The sequence below is a fragment of the Nelumbo lutea genome, chromosome 1 (genome assembly GCF_056320005.1).
Source record: "Nelumbo lutea isolate HS-2025 chromosome 1, American lotus-T2T, whole genome shotgun sequence".
NCBI classification, from domain to species: Eukaryota; Viridiplantae; Streptophyta; class Magnoliopsida; order Proteales; family Nelumbonaceae; genus Nelumbo; species Nelumbo lutea.
In genome coordinates this window covers 211,922,533-211,940,070 of record NC_142684.1, presented here as the reverse complement: position 1 = coordinate 211,940,070, position 17,538 = coordinate 211,922,533, and the positions used below count along the sequence as shown (strand labels likewise).

At 37.0% G+C, this 17,538-nt stretch overlaps 1 protein-coding gene across 2 annotated transcripts in view; it reads left to right on the top strand.

Annotated features, from left to right (window-relative positions):
* Positions 1-2,379: 2,379 nt before the first annotated feature.
* The window catches only part of B73 (molybdopterin biosynthesis CNX1 protein / molybdenum cofactor biosynthesis enzyme CNX1 (CNX1)), a 145,633-nt gene continuing 130,474 nt past the window's right edge, over positions 2,380-17,538 (top strand). For both annotated transcript variants that reach the window (XR_016104660.1, XM_088962871.1), the window contains exon 1: positions 2,380-2,793. Coding sequence is in view for 1 of the 2 variants with exons in the window: in XM_088962871.1 (XP_088818997.1) it covers positions 2,575-2,793 (219 nt within the window). In the remaining variant the exon portion in view is untranslated. The remainder of the gene's footprint in view (positions 2,794-17,538) is intronic.

The following is a 17,538-nucleotide window of genomic DNA, read 5'->3' as shown; positions in this document are numbered from 1 at the left end:
AATGAGGTATGATTAAAAGGTGAGAGAGATGGAGAGCGAGATTTGGAGTTTGGATGAACATAGAATGATCGATGAAAAAGTTGTAACACTAGTCTCATGTAGAAGAAAGTTCAAAGAACTAAACTAACTAAACCAAAGGAAGAAACAACACTCTCAATTAAAGAAATTCAAATCCCAATTTTTCATAAGCAAATCGTCCATCATCAAGTGCATACACTGAAAGAATACATAGAATGAATTATCATCTTTTCAACATCATAAGGATCATCTCTAAAAAGAACATTGTAACTATCTCAGCCTCAGAGAAGTTCTCTCTTCGTGGCGTACCCGTAATCGCAAATGTTATCTTGGTGTTTCTTCACGCCTCATGAGTCTAATGGCTATTTCGGCCTTGTTTTAATTTTCTAGCTATAGCTGCATGCATGACTATAAAAAGGTGTTGATGGGTGGGTCATGAATCTTCTCATCAACAAACCAGCCCATCTTCTAGTCCTAGTTAATCTTTTGACTGTGGTTGGGATTTGGGCTCTCAACCACTCCTCTCTCATCGACACACAGCATGGCTTCCTACATCTCTATAGCTTTTTTAGCACTTTTTTTGTTCTTGTACTCACACCTCCCAGGGAGGCGATTGTGACTGGTTTAATCCTTGGTTTGATATATCTAACATGGGTGTAGCATGGTAATAATTTGTAGTGGTGTGGTTCTTATTGGTGTTGTCTTCCCAAGACCGGCCAACCTAAACGTGACTTCCTTGTGAAAGGCCTCCAGCTGCTTTACTCTAGTGACAGGAAGGCTTTTACATAGTGCAATATGAGCCCATTCTATCTTGATGAGGTTGATATACACTTTACATATCACACGCTCTTGAAGTTAAAACTATGTTTATATATGATCTCATGACTAGATCATTAATGGAACTAATTAGCAGAGTTGATCTAGCTCGTTGTAGGCATTAGCATCCTTTTCAAGGAATTTCTTACTAGACTATACACATTTAAAGTTCTCATCATGATTATATTCTCTTGTTGATCCAATGCAGCTCTTGGACTTGAAGGGCTTGTATAGCTACTGGCTTAGCATCAAATACCCAAACAACGAGAGTTTCCACCTGTGGAAAAATACATGGAAAACATATGGTGTTTGCTCTGGCCTTAGTGAGCATGACTATTTCAGCAAGGCATTAAATCTTCAGGCAAAGGTGGACATGCTCTCATATTCAAGAGAAGTGATAATTAATTGAGCTCTTTTGTTTAGAATGATTTATGTAATCAAGATGTCAAATTATCCAAGTTGGTCCTCTGTTTTTTTAGTCCTAGAGGCTAGAGTTGATATGCCCAAAGTGAAGAGCAATTCACATGTATAGCTATTGGCTTAGCATCAAATACCCAAACAGAGAGAGTCACCACTTGTGGAAAAATACATGGAAAACATATGGTGTTTGCTCTGGCATCAGTGAGCATGACTATTTTAGCAAGGCATTGAATCCTCAAGCAAAGATGGACATGCTCTTAGTATTTAAGAGAAGTGATAATTAATTGAGTTCTTTTGTTTAGAATGATTTATGTAACCAAGATGTCAAATTATACAAGTTGGTCCTTTATTTCTTCAATCCTAGAGGCTAGAGTTGATCTGCCCAAAGTGAAGAGCAATTCACATGTATACTATCAGTACTCCATACTAATTGCTATCCTCAATGTGGGTGTTTGTGATCAAGAGAGCTGGCATCTAGTAAAGAAGCCTGGATAGAAGATGCAAATGAGGGAGCCTTGTTGGTAGGGGTAAAGAGGTGGGGGGAGAGGGAGATGGGTTTTCGGTGTCAGGCGCAGGAGCCGGTGAGATCTGAGGAGGATCTAGAGAAATAGTGAAATCAGCAAAAAACAATAGTAGAAGAGCAGAGATAGAGATTAAGCGCACTAGCCTCTCACCATGGTCTAGGGCCTCTGACCACGAAGAAAGATGAAAGAGGATAAAGAGATCGAAGGAGATTTTTGTTGAGTTTCAATTAGGGGTATTTTAGTAAAAATGTATGTAAACTAATTTGCAAAAGGGTAGAACGGGTATTTAAAAAAACTAATGCTTCAATTTAACGTTTCCCTATGGACTAGTGATGGAAGGGAGGTATTTATTGAATTATTTGAAAGTTCAGGGGAGGTTTTTATATTTTACCCTTAAAAATTATATATCAGCTAATGTTTTTTGTGTGGGTCCGAGAGGGAAGTTTTTGTTCAGTTTTTCAAAAAATTCTGGGGAGGCATTTGTTACAATAAAACCATGGAGGAGGTTTTTATGATTGTCAGAAAATTGATAAGAAGTTTTTGCATTTTACCCCAAAAAAAATTTTAAAGTAGTTATTTGCATCGTAAGAACGAAACATCTGTTTCGGTCATTTCTCCTTTGACGCACTATATCGTCATTTGCATCGTAAGAACCGAGAAGGAAACATTATTTTTCTGTTTCGGTCATTTTCTCCTTTGAGTCACCTCTGACTAGGCATTTCTGCTCGGAGCTGCACCGAAATACTTGTTACAGTTGATATTTGGGAAAATCAAAGGAAGTACTCGCCGGCTACAGATGGAGGCAAATGGAGATGACAACATCCGCAGTGCAAGCAGCTGTCCGGTGTCTTCTCCCTCAACGATGCTTTCAATGGAAAACGCTCTTCGCATCGTTCTTAGCATCGCTCAGCGTCTACAGACCGTCATCTTGCCGCTTCATGACGCTCTTGGTAAAGTTCTAGCCGAGGACATCCGGGCTCCTGACCCTTTACCTCCTTATCGAGCTTCATTTAAGGTAAATTACAACCATGGAATATGTGTCATTCTTTTCGAACCATTTTCCAGTCTCAAAGGAATTAGGGCCTTATCTGGGTTTCTCGGGTTTGAACTTTGATAAAGTTCATGTGTCAAGGTATTCAATTTCAGATTTAAGAAACAGAACACATGAATGGAAAACAAAAATGAAAAGAATTCTTCTACTGCTTTTTGTGTGTGTGTGTGTGTGTGTATAATTGACTAACCTCCTGGATCTTTTTTTCGTGATAAGAAAGAGAAGTATGATTTGGGTTTTCTGTATTAGTCGCAAATTTTTGGCCCTTCAAGGTGACTTTGCTAAATTTAATACTTTGTGGGTTTGTAAATGCCCGCTCTGAAATAGAAGAACATACTATTACCGAGGCTTTAGTAAAGCAATCACTTTCGAAGATGTTATGGCTGTTTACCTGGAATAGCTGTTTTAGAAGTTAAAATGAATAAGTGAACAAGCTATTCCACTCTGGGGGCTTCTTGTGATGAAGATTCTTCATGCATTTTACTTAGTAATAGAGAAGACAGAATTTAATAGAAAATTCTTCAAGTATTTCAATTAGTAATATAAGCTAAAATGAATAAAACGAACAAGCTCCAATGTAAAATGGGTAGATTTTTTTTTTCCAGCTGAAATATTTGAGCTATATTTTTGCCCCTTGTACCATTGAAAACTTTGTTTTTCTTGCAATTTATATTTAAACAAATTAGAAGAGGTGAAAAAAGCAAAGTTTTAGTCTTTTTGCTGTAGAACAAGCAAAAATAATAACTGAAATATTGTACTCTTAAAAATTTTAAGTCCATTCTACAAAGAAACAGATGCAGTAATGTAATATTATTTATTTATTTATTTTTGAGAAAGGGTAAGTGGGTAACGATTTTGTTCAACAAAAAGAGATGTACATGCACAGAAGCACAGGGCTTTGCAACAAAAAACAAGAAGCCCTTTCACACATCTGGAAATCTATCAGCGCTATATAGAAAAGTCATCTAAGAGCCTGATTTAGCTAAAAAATCTTCTCTTTGATTAAACTTTCTAGGGATCCATCTACTTGTAAATCTAGAGTTGTAGATCTAGGGTTTGTAAAAGAAGAGAAGAGAGGAGAAAAAGAATGTGTCGAAGAGGTGTGTGTTTCTTACTGTTCACACCCTCAAAAAATGCTATTTATATTTTGAAGGAAAAATTACAAGAAAGCCCATACTTGGGTGCCCAGATACAAAACAGATGATGAAAAGACTAAAACACCCTTGCCCAAACATTCTCAACACTTCCCCTGAAGCTGAGCATATATGTCAATCATGCCCCCAGCTTGACAAGGTTCTTAGCAAACTTTCTTTGGATGGTGAACACCTTTAGTGAGGCAACTGGCTAGTTGGTCTTCCAACTTACAAATGGAAATCAAGTCTCTCCGTTAGCAATTCTTTCTCTAATAAAGTGTCTGACCACCTTAATATGCTTTGCATGATCATGTTGAACAAGATTGTGAGCAATATTTATGGCTATTTGATTGTCACAATATAGTCTAATAAAGTGTTTGCCCATTTCAGTCAATATGGTCTTCAACCAGAGTAGTTTATACACCCCATGAGCCATTGCCCTGTACTCTACCTCAGCACTAGAACACACAATAACTAATTGTTTCTTACTTTTCCATGAAACGACATTGCCTCCAACTAAGGCACAATAACCAGATGTAGATCTTTTATCATCAATGAACCCTGCCCATTCAACAGCTATGTAAGCCTCAATCTTTAGATGGCTATGATTAGAATACAACATCCCTTTACCAGGGCATCCTTTCAAATAGGCTAAAATTCTATTATGGTCTGTTTGGTTACCGAGAAACAATGGGATGGGGTGAGAAAGGAAAATTTATTTTCTCATTTTTGGTACCCTGTGTTTGTTTGCTAAGATCTATTATCCTATAAAATCTGTTTCTAGTATTTTGTTGATGAGAAAATTTTGCAGGATGTTTGATTTTAGACCACTTGGATAAAATCCATGCTTTCTCCAACTCCACAACACAATCCTATTTATGGGGTGACATGGCATAGTATTATTTGAATCTTGCCATGTGGCATTGCTGACATGGCAATATTAGAAACAACATGGGTATTGAAAATATAGCATATTCGTAGTATTTAAGTTAGCAAAAGTAGCTCTCAAAGTCAAACACTACCATGTCATACTTATAGTTTCCCTATATATGTTCATAACAAGCAAATACTTGCAACAACATTTAAGCAAGTAAAAAACGGTCATAACCACCAAAATGACTACCAAAACAAAAACAACCATTGATTGTGAATGGGGTTTAGTGTCTTATTACATGTAAGACTATTTTGGAATTGACTATTTAGCTTGACCCTATCCTTGGGAAGGGAATTCAGTATCTTATTACATATAAGATGGAACAATATGTTTTTTTTTTGATTGGAAACAATAACTTCCATTAATTCTTTAAGAAAACTTAGTACAACTGTCACCTTCAAAAAATAGGGGAACAGTATGTTTCATGAGTGGCGGTTTGTCCTTTTGGAATTTGTGTATTTATTAGGTTGCTGATGATCTTGTGGGTGTGGTCATCCGAAAGATTAGGTGAGTCTTGATGTGATGTAGGGAATGGATCTTCTACAAGATGACATTGTCATTGATCATGTTGAATTTAGTTCTAGGCTCATTTACTATTTCGTGGAGCACATATTTTACATAAGAAGGAGAGAGGGTGTTAGAAGGAAGTGGTAAGGGGGAGGCATACAGAATTTGGGAGATGATTTGTACAATGATGGAGGAAAAAAAAAGGAAGGACTCTTAGAAAGATGCTGTAGCCAAAATAAGTGTGAGTAGGGTCAAATTCTTCCTCAGACATTGGCTGGAAAGGATGGAGAAAAGAAAAAGGATGATTGTTATATTAGGAAGGAGGGGGGGGGGGAAGGAATAAATAAGAAAAAAAGATCTGAAGTGGAAAGGCTAATTTCAGACATTGAGGGGGATTTAGAATTCAATGGTGGAAGGGATAGGAGGAAGGGCGTACAATGAGGAGACTATGGCCTTTTCATGGGTTTTTTGCTATGTTGTCTCGGTGAAAATTATTAGCTGGAATGTAAGAGGGTTAGGGAGTGCAAGAAAGAGAAGGGTGATCAAAGACCTACTTCGGAGGGAAAAACCTGATATTGTGCTGTTACAAGAATCCAAATTGATGGAATTAGATGGGAGATGGGTGAGGAGTTTTTGGAGATCTAGAGGTTTAGGTTGGAGCTTGTCTCCTTCTTGGGGAGCCTCGAGGGGGGGGGGTTGTAACACTGTGGAGGGAGGATTTGGTGGAAGTAGTGGAAGAATTGATAGGCAGATTCTCAGTTTCCATTAAGTGTAAGAATGTAGAGAATGGGTGTGTATGGGTCAACCAATGTTTATGGCCCTAATTCCTATATAGAGAGGAATGAGATATGGGAGGAACTATATGCAATCAAGGGGCTATGGGATGGTCCTTGGTGCCTGGGCGGGGACTTTAATGTCATTAGATTCTCTGATGAAACCAGTAATCCCCAACAGGTAATTTCAGCAAGCATGAGGAAATTTAATGGTTTTATTGAAGAATGTGAATTGAAGGAAATACCTCTGCTGCAAGCCAGTTACACTTGGTCCAACCTTCAGGAAACCCCTTTGTGTTCAAAGATGGACAGGTTCTTATTTAACCTTGCCTGGGAGAATAGTTTGGAAAACTTGGTTGCTAGAGCGTTACCTAGGGTCACCTTCGATCACTGTCCTATCCAAATAGGTACTGAGTCATTTTCTATAGGACCCAAACCTTTTAGATTCGAAAATATGTGGCTCACCCATCTAGATTTTATGAAAAAAGTGAAGGAATGGTGGGGTGAGGAGGAGAGGGGGGTAAGATGGAAGGGGATCAAGTTCCATAAGAAATTAAAAAGGCTGAGAGCCAAAATAAAAGAGTGGAATAGAGATCAGTTTGGTAGAATTGAGGAGCAAAAACTGTGCCTAATGTCTTGCATAGAGAACTTGGATGTAAAGGAATCTCAAAATGGGCTGACCGAGGAGGACAGAGTGTTAAGGAGACAATTGAAAAAGGATTTGGAAGAGGTGTTATTGAGGGAAGAAATCAGTTGGAGACAAAAATCTAGACACAAGTGGATTAAGGAAGGCGATGGGAACACTAGATTCTTCCATGATTTGGCAAATGGGAGACGAAGAAAGAATCTTGTGACCAAGCTAGAGATAGGAGAGGAGGTAATTACCAACCAGGATGACATAGCCAGAAAATTTGTAGACCACTTCAAATCGATTTATAGAAGACCTTTGAGTGAGAGAGTAGTCATGGAAAGGGTGGATTGGCCAAGAATTGAGGATGGAGTGGCAAGGTGGCTGGAAAGGGATTTCGAGGAAGAAGAGATTAAGAAAGCTGTTTTTCTAATGGATAGATCCAAGGCTCCGGGTCTAGATGGCTTTACGATGGACTTTTATCAAGACTGTTGGGAGGTGGTGAAAGAGGATTTAGTTGAAGTCTTTAAGGAATTTGCAGACAATCACACTATAAGCCCTGGAATTAATGCCACCTTTTTGGCCCTGATACCTAAGAAGATTGATGCCAACCACCCAAAAGATTTTAGGCCTATTAGTTTGGTGACAAGCATCTATAAAATTCTGGCTAAAGTGCTCTCGTTTAGGATCAAAATAGTCCTCCCTTCTATCATTAGTGAAACACGGGGGGCTTTCATTCAAGGGCGACAAATAACAAATCAGATCTTAATTGCGAATGAGTGTGTGGAGGAAATGAAAAGGTCTAGTAAGAGAGGATTCATCTGTAAATTGGATCTTGAAAAGGCCTATGATTTGGTGGACTGGAAGTTTCTATTAGAGGTTATGCAAAATTGTGGGTTTGGGGACAAGTGGTGTAATTGGATCTTTGGGTGTATTAGTACTTGTCACTACTCTATTCTGGTAAATGGTATGGTGAGGGAATTTTTTCCAGCTTGCAGGGGTGTCAGGCAAGGGGATCCACTCTCACCCTTCCTTTTTACCTTAGTAGCTGATGTGATTAGTAGGATCATTACTAAGGCTGACAACGAAGATGCCATTAGGGGTTGGGGAATAGGGAGACACCAAGTTCCCGTCACCCACCTTCAGTTTGCAGATGACCTAATGATCTTTTGTGAGGGAGGTCTTAGCGAAAAGGTAGCAAACCTAAAGGAGCTAATAAAAGGTTTTGAAAGTATCTCTAACTTCAGAATAAATCTGGAAAAGAGCTGCATTGCGGGTATAAATTTGGAGGTGGGGGAGGTCGAGGCTATTGCGGAGTGTCTTGAGTGTTCCACTTCTGTTTGGCCTATGTCATATTTAGGGCTTCCTTTAGGGGCAAATCTTAGGGAGAGTAGATTTTGGATCCTAGTGATAGAAAAGTTTGAGAAGAGATTAGCCTCATGGAAGAGGAATTATATCTCTTTAGGAGGGAGAATTACCCTAATAAGAGCTACCTTGGCTAACTTACCTACCTATTTTTTGTCTGTTAGGATACCAGTTAGGGAATCTAGGAAACTAGAGAAGTTGATGAGAGATTTCTTATGGGAGTCGGGACAAGAAAAAAATGATCACTTGGTTAATTGGGAAATTGTGTGTAGAAGTAAAGAAGATGGGGGTTTGGGACTTGGGAGGGTAACTAGAAAAAATCAAACCCTGTTAGGGAAATGGTTATGGCGATGGCCTTTGGAAAGAGAGAGATTGTGGCATGAGGTGATGGGAAGCATTCATGGGAAGTTAGAGAATGGATGGGATGCTGGTGTATCGAGGCAAGCTAACCTAGTAGCACCTTGGAAGGCTATTCACAACACCCTTCCTCAATTCCTCAATTTGATTAGGTATGAAGTTTGTTCTGGCAACTCTGTTCTTTTTTGGGAGGATATTTGGGTAGGAGACACACTGTTAAAGGATTTGTTCCTTTCGCTTTTTTCTATTTCTTTGTACAAAAAAGAGGTGGTTTCAAAATTTCTCACCTTTGGGAACACCCTTAGGTCCTACTTGGGATTTTGGGTTTTGTAGAGGTCTTAGGGATGTTGAAATTGATTCTCTTTCTGCTTTGCTTGGTTGTCTTAATTAGGTTTGTTTGGATCCCTCCAAGCCAGATAAGAGGGTTTGGACTCCTAGACCCAATGGAACCTTCACTTGTGCTTCTTTCTTCAAGTCCATCTCTCAACTTTCTACTCACCAACCCTTATTGTCAAAAGAAATTTGATGTAGGCCAGTTCCCCCAAAAATTATGGCATTTTGTTGGGAAGTATTCCATGGGAAAGTTAACACTTCAGATAACCTACAAAAGAGAAGACCTTTCCTCTGTATTTCTCCTAATTGGTGTATCCTCTGTAGAGCTCACGGTGAGGATTGTTACCATTTATTAATATCTTGTCCCTTTTCTGCAGACCTTTGGAGTTGACTACTTTCGTTGTTTGGGGGTAGTTGGAGTCTACCAGCAGAAGTTCACATGCTCTTCAACCATTTTACCTTTTATTGGCCTACAAAAATAGGGAGAGTTATGTGGAGATGTGCTCGTGCTGCTTTGATTTGGATTCTTTGGGAAGAAAGAAATCTTAAAATCTTTCAAGAAAAGGAAAGGAGCAGCCATGATTTGAAAGACTGTGTGTTAAATAGGGCAATACATTGGCTGAAGACCTTGGAAATCTTTCATCAAATTTCCTTTAATAACCTTTGGAGAAATTGGTCAGTAGTAGTGAGGTGTTCATCTCTAAAGGACAAATCAATTACAAGCTGGTCTCCTCCATCCGAAGGCTCACTAAAGTTGAACTTTGATGGAAGTAGCATGGGTAATCCAGGTTTATCTGGAATGGGGGGTGATTTGAGAAATGCGAAGGAGAGATTTTGTTGCTTTACTCAGGTCCCTTGGGAGGGTAGAACTCTTAGCTACTGTACAAGGGGTGCAATTTGCAAACCAGCTGGGGGTATAACAACTAATAATTGAGGGGGACTCCAAAGTGGTGGTGGGTTGGTTGAAAAATTCTGAAGAGGCTATGTGGCGATACAAGAATGAAATGAAGAAATTTAGTTGGTTGACAAGGAATATGTTGGTCACTGTACAGTGGGTGGGAAGATCAGCAAATACTTTGTCAGATATGTTAGCTAAGCAAGGGGTAAATAGGGAAGAATTTTTTTTGGGCTTACTTGTGATTCTTGTTTTTCTTTCCTAGTTTACTTGTAAGTTTCAAGGAGAGGCTGCAGCTTGCGCCTCTCGTTGGGATGATGTATGAACTCACTCTAAATTTGTTTTTGAATCAATAAATTTATTATTATTCATAAAAAAAACAACTAAAGTCTTGTAACGTGCATGAGAGAGATGTAATCTGAACTGAAAACTATTGAAAAATGCCATGAAATTACATCCTTAACATGTGTCTTTGGGCAATCTAAATTGGAAATTAAGAAAAGATAATTAACTTTGTTGTAGATACAGGGAAACAAATCTAACAACAGACAGTAAGGAGAGTTGGGGGTAATTCAAGACTAAGAAGTCTAAAACATGGGTACATGGTATGAAGTATGGTAGCAGTTGGCATTTTGATCTCTGTTTTTTGTTTTGAGGAAAAATAAAAACAAAAAAACATTGGCTTAGTTTTAAATAACAAATTTTGTGTTTCCAATACCATCAAAACAGTGGTGGTATCTCATCTTGATAAGCAAATTAACCGAGTATTCATTCACAGTTTCACACATAGAAAAAATAAACAACAAATCAAGAAAAGAAAAATAAATGACAGATTTGGAACAATAATTGAGAACAATCGAACACAACACATCATTGTTGCAGTACACCTCCCACGCCTTTTAAAACATTGAGGACAACTATGGGATCTTGTAAGAGAACTAATTGACAACAAATTTTTATGTAATTGAGGCACATGGAACGGATCACAGAGATAGGTTATGGGTGAGTTTGACTTCACCCTGACCTGAGATAGGGGTCTGAAATCCATTAGCAATAGCAATCTTACCCTTCCCTGGGGTTAACTTATATGAGGTAAAATGTAAAGGCATACCAGTCATATGGGCACTAACCCTTGAGTCTACAATCCATGGGTTGAAAGATGTGGAACAAGCAAGTGCAATGCTTGTCTTAGCATATGAACTAGATGGATTACTAGGTCCATAACCAGATGAGGAGGATGTACCACCCTTTTCTAGCTGCAAGCCTACAATAGGATATTCCAGAGTTTATCCATTACATTAGAGGAGTCAGGAGCATTAGAAGACTGAGCATCATTACCAATCATAGCCAAGTGAGCATTGCCCTTCTTCCCAATTTAGAGTCTTTCCAGTTTTAAATGAGGATTGAGCTTCCAACACCTTTCCTTAGTATGTCTCGGATTCTTGTAATAATTATAAATAACATCCTCAACCTTCTCAGTAACATGGTGTTTACTAGTATTTTGCTTGGGTTTGAGATGGCATGAAGGCAGAGTGATCAATCACAAGAGACTACATCATGGCGGTCCATTTACTCTCTTCCCCTTGTACAAGAGGGTATGCGGAAGCAAGAGTGATAGCGCCAACACTAAGAATATGTTGCTTAGTAAAGTCAAACTTTGGGTTCAAACCGGCCAAGAAATCAAAGACTCTATTCTCTTCTATGTACATTTGATATTGCTCACCATCTTCAGGGTCCTCCCATGATCCATTTCTTCCCAAATAGACTGTAGAGAAGAAAAATACATAGCCACAAATCTCTCCCCCTGACGCATATTGCAAACTTCCCTTCGAAGCTGGTATACTCTAGCAGTATTGTTAATTTGGGAATAGGTGGCAACAACCCTATCCAAAATATCTTTAGCAGTTGGAAGAAACATGTAGTTATGGGCAATATGAGGTTGCATTGACCAAATCAACTATGACTTTACAAGGGAGTTATCCTGCTCCCACTTTGCAAATTTTGGATATTCAAGATTTGTCTTCACCTCCTTTCCTATAATGAATCCCAATTTACCTCTCCCTGTGATGGTAAGCTTAGCAGATTGGAACCAGTCCAAAAAATTGGTTCCATCAAGTTTAATCGTGGTTATCATACCACTGGAAATATTTACATTTCCCAGAGCACACTGGAAACCATCTATACATCCTTGGATGATTCCATATTCTATCAAAACACTTTCTCGTCAACCGAAAAGACCCCCAATACTCAACCAAAGCTAAAGACCCAAGAAAGTAGGTCACCAAACGGTTAAGAGACACAAGGAGGCCAAAAAACTAGGTTGGCGGAAAAATAGAGGGAGAAGAAAATCACCCAAAAATTTATAGGGCTTAGAAAATTACGGGACCACTTCCCATCACTCCCAAAATGTAAAACAACTCAAATGGTCTAGGTTTTGCAGTAGAAAACCCCATTAAACATGTTGTATAAGGCTCAGCATTAGATTTGGAATTTCTGCGATTCTTTTCGAAAAATCCACAAAAAATCATAGAAGCTTCAAACAACAATGAGAGTTATAGAAAAAAACTTATAAAATCAGGGTGAACCAAACCATGTAGGATTCATTGACTACCACTGACACCTGTATGGACTACTGACATCATTCGGCGGCAGTCTGACATCAGCAACTCATCTCGTGGGCAGCAGGAAAGGTATTCCCAAGAGCCTTTACCTACTCTAATACCAAGTTGTAAATCTAGTGTTGTAGATCTTCGGTTTGTAGAAAAATAGAAGAGGGGAGAAGAAGAAGAAGAAGAATGTATCAAAGGGGTGTATGTTTCTTACTACTCACACCTTCAAAAATGCTATTTATATTTTGAAGGAAAAATTACCAGAAAGGCCATACTTGGGCACCCAAATACAAAAAGATGATGAAAAGACTAAAACTCCCTTGCCCAAACATTCTCAACACATCTGAAACAGCAGCCTAGCAAGGAGGTGAGTTCACTTATTTCAAGAAGAAAATGGCTAAGTTGACAAGGGCTATTATCTGAATTGATGGCCCATCCAATCATGTTCTATCCAGAACATCATAGCTGATATCTGCAAAGTGCTTACTAGTGAACATCCAAAAATTCACCATGGCTAGGATACGTCTTTTGATGCCTTCTATGGAGGTGCATTCAATCTTCTCAACTGCTTAAGTGCCTTCTCTTTTGATCCATTTCTGCATGATCAGTGGACTTTTTAATGGAGTGCTGACAGCATTTTTACAGTCAAGTCCTTTGCTGATGGTCTAAGTGGTTTGAGGGGGTCCAAGTTTTCCTGTAAAACAAATATGGATTCCTTCCTCTCCTTCAAAAATCAACTTCTTAGTTTGGGCATCATCTCTTGGCAAATGTCTGACTAGAGGCAACCTAGCAAGGAGAGGTGTTCTTATTGAAGATCTGAGTTGTGGGGTGCGTGGGCAACTCGTGGAATGCATTGATCATGTGTATTCACTGCCCAACTGCTTGGGTATTATGGTCTCACTTCCTGAAAGCGGTTGGGATTGGTTGGGTAATGCCAAGCTCGGTGAAGGATCTGCTTTGTAGTTGGTATCTCCTGGGGATATCTAAGAAACGAAAATGCATCTGGAAGACTATTCCAGCCACTGTGATTGGCTCCATGTGGACAGAAAGGAATAACAGATTGTTTAGAGATCAAAGAAAGAGTAGAGTCCTGACGAGCCGATTTATGCACTGTTGCTAGGTTAGCTTCCTGGCTGTCTTCTGTAACAGAGTTCAGTAATCAGAATGTGTTCCTGGTTCTGAACACTTTTTGTGGGATTTATGAGTGCTTGTTCAGGGGTTTGTTTATGCTTCCCTCTTTGGTTGTATGTTGTACCTTTTATGAACAAAATTACCTTACCTTTCTCAGAAAAAAAAAAAACCACATGTGGCAAGGGACCAAACTACCTTGTCTGGGGCTGAGGGAGAGAGAAATACGTTTTTTAGGATGGAAAATAGAGTGAGAACTTCCAAAATTTCTTGTTTGGTAAGGTTTCTACGGAAGTTAAGTTATGGGTTAGGCCATTGTTGTCATGGGAGAGGACAGAGGAGATAGGGGCTTGTTTATTTAGGATGAGTTTGAAGAGCCTAGGGAAGGCTTCATTAAGAGGTTGGTGGTCCCACCAAAGTTCAGCCCAAAATTTGATGAGGTTGCCATCCCCTAAGCTGAACCAAATGTGAGGCAAAACCAAAGGGTTTGGGCAAAACCTTTCCAAGGGTGTAGGGCGGAGAAGCAGCAGAGCCACTGCGAGATACCCTACCAATTGCATCTTTCCATATTTACTGTGGATTATAGAGGCCCAAAGAGAGTCCAGCTCCTTTATAATATCCAAAGACACTTTCCAAGCAAGGCTAAATTCCTTTCCTTGATGCGACCTAGTCCTAAACCACCTTTCCCTCTTACTCTTGCAGGCAATTCCCCAATTTAATAAATGATCCTTTTTCTTACCTACTTCACCTTTGTTTCTTCCCTTGGACAATTTAAACTTGTTTTCCTGATGAGACATGTATTTTAGGCTTACTACAAGATCTAGGTTTTTTTATCACCAACCAGCAAAAATCCTTGCTTTCTAGGTCTCACAAGCAGTTATCCTATGGAAGAAAATTGGTTTAGTTTTCCCATAGCTACTTCTCAGTTTATTCATCAATCATAAGACATGAAGCTTTCCCTCTTAGTATGTCCGTAACTTTTGTTTGTATGTTTGCTTTTATTCACTAATCATTTTAGTGACCCATTGAAGTCTTGACGTTTGAATGGACACTGAAATTTACTCATCCATGTTACTTCCATTCTTATTGCCCTGATTTCTTTTGATAAGTTCAAAGCATTTTATTATTAGTTAAAGAAAATGTGATATTATCATAGGTACAAGCCTTCCTTCACCAGTTGTGAGAAGAACTGTAAGCCAACAAAAACGGCAACTAAAGCTGAGCCACAAACATATCAGCTCTCCCTGCATTATACTAAAGCTGAGATTACCATGTCTAAAGGCCTTTACATGGTAATCTCATCCATCCTATAATAAATAATGAGTCTCACTCTACTCTCTAGGCCAAAGCAAGAAACACCTTAGGCAAGACATACACCTCATTTGAACCTAGGAAAAATCCCTGTCAAAAAGTGTGCTCTTGATGCACCTGGGCTAGGGTTCGGCCTTTTATAAGTTTGCCTTTTTTAAATGGTCTATCAACTTTTAAAAGAAACAAAAACCAAGACCTTTTGAATGACTGAAGCCCTAGTTATTGAAGATAGGTTCTTATATGGAAAAGTTTCCATTAAAGATGCAACAACAATACAACTGATCTTTCTTTAGTTTAATTTTGCATTTGCAATAGCAATAGATAGAAGAAAGAAATGTGCATTACTAAAGTTCTGGAGTCCATAGACTGGTTGAAAGACTGCACCTGCAACTATGAGATTTTAGATTTGTTTCCTAGCATTTCATCCCTTAGAATTGTATTATGTCTAGGTATTTTCTGCTTTCTTCTGGAATGGTCTGCCTTTATCTTCATAATTTTCTGCCTGTTTCTGGTTCTTACTTCAAGGGCTGTTAACGGGTTGGTTCGGTTCTGTTGCATTTAATTTGGTCAACCGAACCAAAACAATCAAGTTAAGTTTAAGGCCAACGGAAACTGACCAACCTCATGTTTCATTTTGCTTCACATCGGTTTAATCAGTTTTAATTAAACTGAACTGAAATCTATGCTTATCTATACTATTATAAAAAGTGTGAATGAGGGTGTGGATTTTTTTTTGACTAAAATGCCCATATTTGTGTATTTATTCCATCTCTAATTATGCGGTTTGAAAATGTAATTTCAATTAATGCTTTTCACCTCATTTAATTCCCTCTCATTAAGTCTTATATTTAAGATATTGACTCCCATTCTTTCTTATTAAATCTTATAATTAAATTATCTTTTCACTAATAAATGCTACTATGTCCAGTACTTCTAACAATATAAACTCATATATTTTAAAACTTATTCAAAGATAAAAACCACTCTTTATCCAAGTGATGATTAAGCAATTCAACTGTCCATATCAAATTGGTCAATCCACGAAGTCATAGTCATATAATAAAATTTTTAAATATAAAGAAATATAGAAAATTAGACACATTTATGATATTTTATTAGTCAAATTAAAAAATGAGTGTAATAAACAAAATTTATTTTTATTGATGATGAAACTGAAATACATAATCTAAAACTAAACCGAAAATGAAATTATTTTCTTGTTGGGCGGAGACTAATAGTTCAACTTTTGGGTCAAATGTTTCAACCTTTAATGTCACAATTAAATAATAAAAATTAATAAAATATAAAAACACAAAAATTAAAAAATATACATAATTTACAAAAATAACATATGGATGCATGTATAATATTATATAATTAAGGTATTAAACAAAAATAAGTGTACATAACAAAATTTTTTTACACACAAAAATAAAAATTAGAAAAATAGAAAAAATAGAACACATCTATAATTCTATATTTACACTACTATTAAAAATATGAATAAGATTGTGGAATTTTCTTTTGACTAAAGTACACATTCCTTTGAATTTAATCCCTATTTAATTGAGGTTTAAAATGTAATTTGAATTAATACGTTCCACCTCATTCAGTTCTCTCTTTAAATCTCACATTTTTTGATAAATGAACCAAAAATGATACACTAAGAAAAAAAAATTACAAAAAGAAGAGTCCAACCAAACATATAGGCTTGCTAATAATACCCAAAACATTCCAACCCAATATGAGGTGTTTACATAATTGGATTTGAATTTTGCGGTCTGCATGCGATTAGTAATGAAAAACAAAAAAAATAAAAAATACATGAATTTTATATAGAAAAGTTTGAATATAGTATTACTATCATTATCATTATCTAGAATTCCCACGTGCACAATTACTAGTTATATATAAGAGTGTGGATGCAATGTGAAACTTTTCTTAGACTAAAATTACCCTCTATTTCTTTATTTGAGAAATTGTATAAAAGTCATTTTATTATACCTTTAATGTCAAGTTTAATGGCTACTAAAATGTTCATATTTATGTACTTAGTCCATGTCTAATTATAAGGGTTGAAAATGTAAGTTCAGTTATTACTTTGTACGTTATTTAACCCCCTCTCATTAAGCCTTATACTTAAGGTATTAAATCCCATTTTCTGCTATTAAATCCTACATTTAAGTTATTTTTCACTAATAAATGCTACTAATTAGATCTATGTCAATATTTGTAACAATATAAACCATATATTCAACCATCCGAGTAAAATAAATCAACCTATGAAGTCATACTTAGGTAACAAAATTTTTAAAATGGAAATAAATATGGAAAATTATAAAAATATAAAAAATAAGACAAATTTATGATATTTTTATTAATCAAATTAAAAAATAAGTGTAATAAACAAGAATTATTTTTATTGATAATGAAAATGAAATACATAATTTAGAACTAGCCAAAAATGAAATATAAAAATTAGTAATAAATGGTCCAACTTTTGGGTTAAATGTGTTAACCTTTAATGTCATAAATAAATAATAAAAAAATGCATAAATTTTGCAAAAAAAAAGCATTCAAGCACATGTATAATATAATATTAAACAAAAAGTAAGTGTGACATATCAAAATTATTTTTACACACAAAAATACAAAAAAAATTATAGAAAAAATTCATCACTTCTATAATTCTATATTTACACTACCATTAAAAATATGAATAAGATTGTGGAACTT